The sequence below is a fragment of the Anneissia japonica genome, unplaced genomic scaffold (assembly GCF_011630105.1).
Source record: "Anneissia japonica isolate Jap-2015-1 unplaced genomic scaffold, ASM1163010v1 scaffold287869_len1821871_cov162, whole genome shotgun sequence".
Classification (NCBI taxonomy): Eukaryota; Metazoa; Echinodermata; class Crinoidea; order Comatulida; family Comatulidae; genus Anneissia; species Anneissia japonica.
This window is the reverse complement of record NW_022741034.1, coordinates 74986-80604: the sequence shown is the minus strand read 5'-3', so window position 1 is coordinate 80604 and position 5619 is coordinate 74986. Positions and strand designations below refer to the sequence as shown.

Below are 5619 nucleotides of genomic sequence, written 5' to 3'. Positions count from 1 at the left end.
CTAACGATCAAGAAAATTAATCACACGAAAATCAAGCTGGCCAGATGTCGAGTAATTTCGACCCAGGCCAGACTTTTAACGCTAAAAATGCAATTCATATAGCAAGGCATACATAGAATGTACAGTGCTAGCTAATGCTCAGTAGGCATTTATGCTATATTACTAGGAGTAGGCTAGTAGTACTGTTTTAGGAAGGCTAATCGAACCTAAAACAACTTTAATTGTTGGTGCAAATATATTTCAATTCTTACCAAATGACGATAAAATTTTGGGTTTTGTTTTTATACATTTAGACCTATGATCTGCTTCCTTTCCTACTTCCTGGACATAATGCAGGGTACTCCTGTTTATACTCTTCTGTAGCAGTAATTTTCGCAATGATGTACTGCCAGTGATATGTGCTGTAGATATTATTATATTGGCTAAAATTAAATATTTTGGCGTCCATATTGGATTTCAAGATGGCGGCCACTAAGAAGCGTTATTTTTGGGGGTCTATTTTTTTTTAATGATTCTTAGGTGTCATGGTATCACTGTCGAAAGTTTCATACTTTCCTGCAAAAGTGCACGATTCTACCTGAAATTCAACTTTAGCCGTGACGGCGTGGTTGTAAGATTTCGTGCAAAATTTCCAAAATGTAGGATTTTACTTTGAAGAAAAAGGATTTGAAAATACATTAGATGCCGTTACATTGCATACTCTTTGTTTCTTGTTTTGTTCAAAATGTTTTGGTTTTGGAAGCTCATTTCAACATTAAAAAACATAGCCTACATGAAGTCATATAATAAATAATAATAATAATAATAGTTGGATTTGTAGAGCGCATCATGCGAAAAAGCCTCTATGCGCTTGGTGATTGAGCTCTTTGAGTTGGACATTTTGAGAAAAAAGAGAAAAAAGAAAGTTGAAGTTATAGTAGCTCGATGTCTCAAAAGTAAAAAAAATTCGCCATAGTTAGTCAAATATCCATTGCTTCTAGGGGTTTAAGCCCCCTGGACCCCCACCGGGGCTGTAGGCGGCCCCTGGCCTCCAGCCAAGTGAGGCTCGATTTGCTCCACTAGTCCCCATCCCCGTCGGGGCCTTTAGCCCCTCCGTCGGGCAGATCCTGGCTCCATCACTGATTGAATCTGCTGTATTGCAAATCACAAATCAAGAACCCCAAAGTGGACCCCAAAGTTGATGAACCTCGTAATTATGCCTATCACCAGCAGCTGATCCGGACATTGCCCCGGACCCGGACACGACAGACTCAAATCGAGATTCCCGAGGGCCGCGGTGTTCACTTTGGGGTTCTCTTAATTGATTTGAGATTTGCGGTCAGCAGATTCAATAATGTGCTGTATGTACGGCACTGTGTCCCTGAGGAAACATTAGTTATGCTTTACAATTCTTTTATTTTACCCAACTTGATTTTTGGTATTGAGGTATGGGGCAGCACCTACGAATCGCATTTAAAACCTTTATTACTCACTCAAAAAATGTGTGCCAGATGTATTACTTTTTCTAAATTTAGGGCTCATTCTGTACCTTTATTTAAAAAACTTAACATTTTAGACGTATTTAAGCTTCATAAATTATATATTTTGAATTCTATATCAGACTTATTTAATAACAGATTACCACATAGTTTATCTGATTATTTTGAAAATATTTGTCATAGTTATGCAACAAGGTTTAATTACGAATATAATTTAGCCATATCAAAATGCCGAACTTTAATTTAGGTAAATTTAGAATTTCTTATATGGGTGCTAAACACTGGAATACAATACCTGTTAAGTTAAGAGAGACTACCTCGAGGAATGTTTTTGTTTTAAAACTGAAAAAAATACTTTATTCCGAGTATGAAGATTGATGCCTATTTATTTATTTTCATTATTTTATTTATATATTTATTTTATTCTATTTTATTTATTGGGGCTGGGGGATAGTTAAAAAGGGCCAAGCTCGATTAGACTTGTCTATTTCTTGGCTCCTATTGTATACCATTTGTTTGTTTTTTTTGCGTATACAATAAAGAAGAAGAAGAAAAGATTAATTGTAATTTTAGAGCACTGATGAATATTTATTACTTCGTAATTTGCATAACGAATTATTTATAAACCATGGCTTCCTACAATGTCATTATTTATATATAATTGGCAGTAAGAAACCATGATTTAGATAGAATGACGTTCACACGATAACACGTGTGCATTATATACATATTATTATACATATAATGCTTTTGCGACAGCTATTATTTATATATAATGAAATGTAAAAGCAGTTATTTATATATAATGAGTTTGAAGTCAATTCGTTATTTATATATAATGAAATTAGTGAACTTATTATATATAAGTAATTGTAAGTTACTTTTTATTACTTATATATAATGATGTGTTGCCCTTTTCCTTATTTATGTATAATGAAACCAGTAACCTTATTATATATATATAAATAATGTTTGGTTACCCTTTCATTATTTATATATAATGAAATCAGTAAACTAATTATACATAATTATGAAAACGTTAAGGCAATTATTTACATATAATTTTTTAGACGTAAATGCATTATATATAAATAATAGGCGATCTATTTAATTATATGATAAATAATAAATTATATATAAATAATTGTGTTAAATAATAAATTTACACTTGGCGCCTCATAGGGAACAGTGTAATTCACTGTTCCTGGTATTAGAAACCATAGAGATATAATAGAATACTAGAGCGCTAACCGCAATGTATTCGATGTTCGAAATACGCAGAACTGTCACGTGTGTGTACCATCCAAGATGGCTGCCATAGATTTAGCCAATAAAATTTCGCTAAGCACCATTGTTTGCAATTGCGCCCTCAATTTACTCAAAAAGTTCAGTACAGCTAGTTACCCGTATGTTTGAAACTCGAGCGTTGCGGTGTTTGCGTGTAATGTACACGATTTTAATTTTCATTCCTTGGTACTTTATTTTTGAATAAGATGCTCCACTTGGCCTCGTTTTGGCTACAATAGTTTAATAATTTGTTATTACCATTACTCATTATCATTAATGAAATAATAGTCAGTCAGAGGGCTTATTAATATGTAATAATATGTATACTAAGCCTGAAGGTGGCGCTTTACTACGACGGCCATCTTGGATGGTACACATACATACCGTAACTCTGCATTGCTGCACCATCTTGTCAGCACTCTAGTTGTTTAATAGCTCTCTAGAAACTTCATTCCTGATACCCTTTCTATGGGACGCCAACCAGGTCAATTTTAATTTAAAATCTGCATAATACTGTAATACTAAATGTTTGAGGGTATTAAACTAATACCTTAATACCCCCTACCTTAATACCCTATAATATTTAACATATAATATATTGTATATATATATATATATATATATATATATATATATATGTTGAGGTTAACATTGAACATCGCCTGACGTGTCACTGGGTTTTATTGAGTTTAGTGTCAAAACGTATTTTCTTTCCCTAGTAATGACACGCGCAAACAACAGAGTCACCTATGCCTTTTGCTGGGCCTATAGGTTCCCCTACATTTACAGTGCCCTTACAATTAAAAATTATTGTTTCGCTACCCACAGTATTATAACCAGACTATGAAATTCGAAAATATTACGAAACAATCGTATAGTTGAAATTTATTGATATACAAAATATTTCATTCAGGCCTACCGACCTATAGAACTATATAGCTACTGTCAAAAAAGCTTTCAAAACTGTCGCAAACAAAGTGAAAAGTTCGGAGATTAAATTTCTTAGAAATATCATGTAATGGCGGCGATAGTTACGTAGGGGTCACCAAATTTGTTAGAGCCCATTTAAAAAAACAAAAAAAAAAAACATTAACGTGAAATTTTTCAATGACATGTGATTCGTTGATCTCCATGTTGTCAGTTGTTACAGGACAATTAGTTGACAATCATGCATTAGGTAAAGTAGAGGAAGATGAAGTTAGACAAGCCCTTGGAATTACCAACCAAACTATGGATACACTGATGTGTTTCATACTATTAATTATCCCTATTAATGCAGTATTATGCGTATTTTTACTAATGTAAAGTAAAGAATTTGAACGAAATTAAAATAATCGTAGTTTTTCAATGTAATGTTTTATTGGTGGGTTCTTATAGGTGGTGTCTTATCAGACGATGTCCTTATTCAGTTGTATCGCCTCTGCTTTACAGACAGTACGCCTTTTTGTTATATGCGTTATAACTTTATTCTATGTAAGTATTTAATAAATATTATATTACTTCATAATGCATTTAAAAAACGGTCTTTGTATCGTAATGTGTTATTGTTTTTGAGCTTTTCCCTAATGATATTCTCTCCAAAGAGGGCGTATATGGTGTTATCTTTAATGTGAAGTACATTAGTGTGTTTGCATGGTGCGCTTCATATGTCTAACATTAAATTATCATCATTATTTCACTGGGGCTTTGTTAGAAATTCAAACCCGATTACAAACTTTGGTTTGTACACACTATTATGCAAACAACGCTACTCAACGCACTACAAATACCGTAACACTGAAGTTATATCCCAGTTGGTCATGGCGTCTGCAGATACAGCAGAAGTGCCGAGCTCAAAATCCGGTTAGGGCAGCTTTTTTTTTTTTTCACGTGTTCCACATGCTTATCTGTTGATTATAATTATACTGACATATTTTTGTTTAAGTTTAATACAGATTATGTGAAATTCAGTATGAGTTAATTTTGAGTTATTAATGGCGTTATTCGTTATTTCAAAGCAATTTTAATTCAGAATATACGCTTATAATTATTCATTAATTTGTTAATTTTACAGATAGATTCATATATTGTGGCGCTCTTCTCCACTTTATCTATATGTATTGCTGCTGGCAAAGCAACACACTCAGTACAAACATCAACTGGCTGCTGTTGCGCAGAGAATACCACGCAATCAGAGCCGGTATGTCAGTTTATATAAATAATATAACAATAACAACAACAATGACAACAGGGGCGGAGGCGGCAGCGACGACGGCGACTACTGCTACAGCTGCGGCTACAGATGCTGCTGCCGCTGCTGCTGCCGCTGCTGCTGCCGCTGTTGCTACCGCTGCTGCCGTTGCCGCCGCTACCGCTACCACCACCACTACGACTACCACTACCACTACTACAACCACTACCGTTTTTGTGCACGAAGAATGACCCTTTTGTTTCGGGTACATACCCCTACACGAAAACAGCTCTTACCGGACAGTTTTGTAGGGATTTGTAAGGGTGTAACTCGTACGGTGCGGTGTGAGTTTTGTTGTGTTTGATTAACGAGACTGTAATTACGACTTTGTTAGAAGTAACATCAAGGTTGTAATTGCAGGTTCGAGTCCCACCAGAGGCATTTTATTACACAATTTCTTAATTCATTTATTTACAGGATTACATTCGATGAAAGCTATGCTACGAGATGTATTATTATGTCCTTTATTTGAACATTGTATTTACCTTTCATTTATGATTTTAATACGTATTAATACGTTACGAATACGAAACATTGTATATATATATTATTTGAAATAAATATTTGAAATACAATATATATATATATATATATATATATATATATATATATATATATATATAT

At 33.9% G+C, this 5619-nt stretch overlaps 1 protein-coding gene across 3 annotated transcripts in view; it reads left to right on the top strand.

Moving 5' to 3' along the window:
- The window catches only part of LOC117118546 (amyloid beta A4 precursor protein-binding family B member 1-interacting protein-like), a 44375-nt gene that overhangs the window by 10898 nt on the left and 27858 nt on the right, over positions 1–5619 (top strand). For all 3 annotated transcript variants that reach the window (XM_033263165.1, XM_033263166.1, XM_033263164.1), the window contains exons 4-5: positions 4143–4238; positions 4819–4944. In XM_033263165.1, the coding sequence (XP_033119056.1) occupies positions 4143–4238; positions 4819–4944 (222 nt within the window). The remainder of the gene's footprint in view (positions 1–4142; positions 4239–4818; positions 4945–5619) is intronic.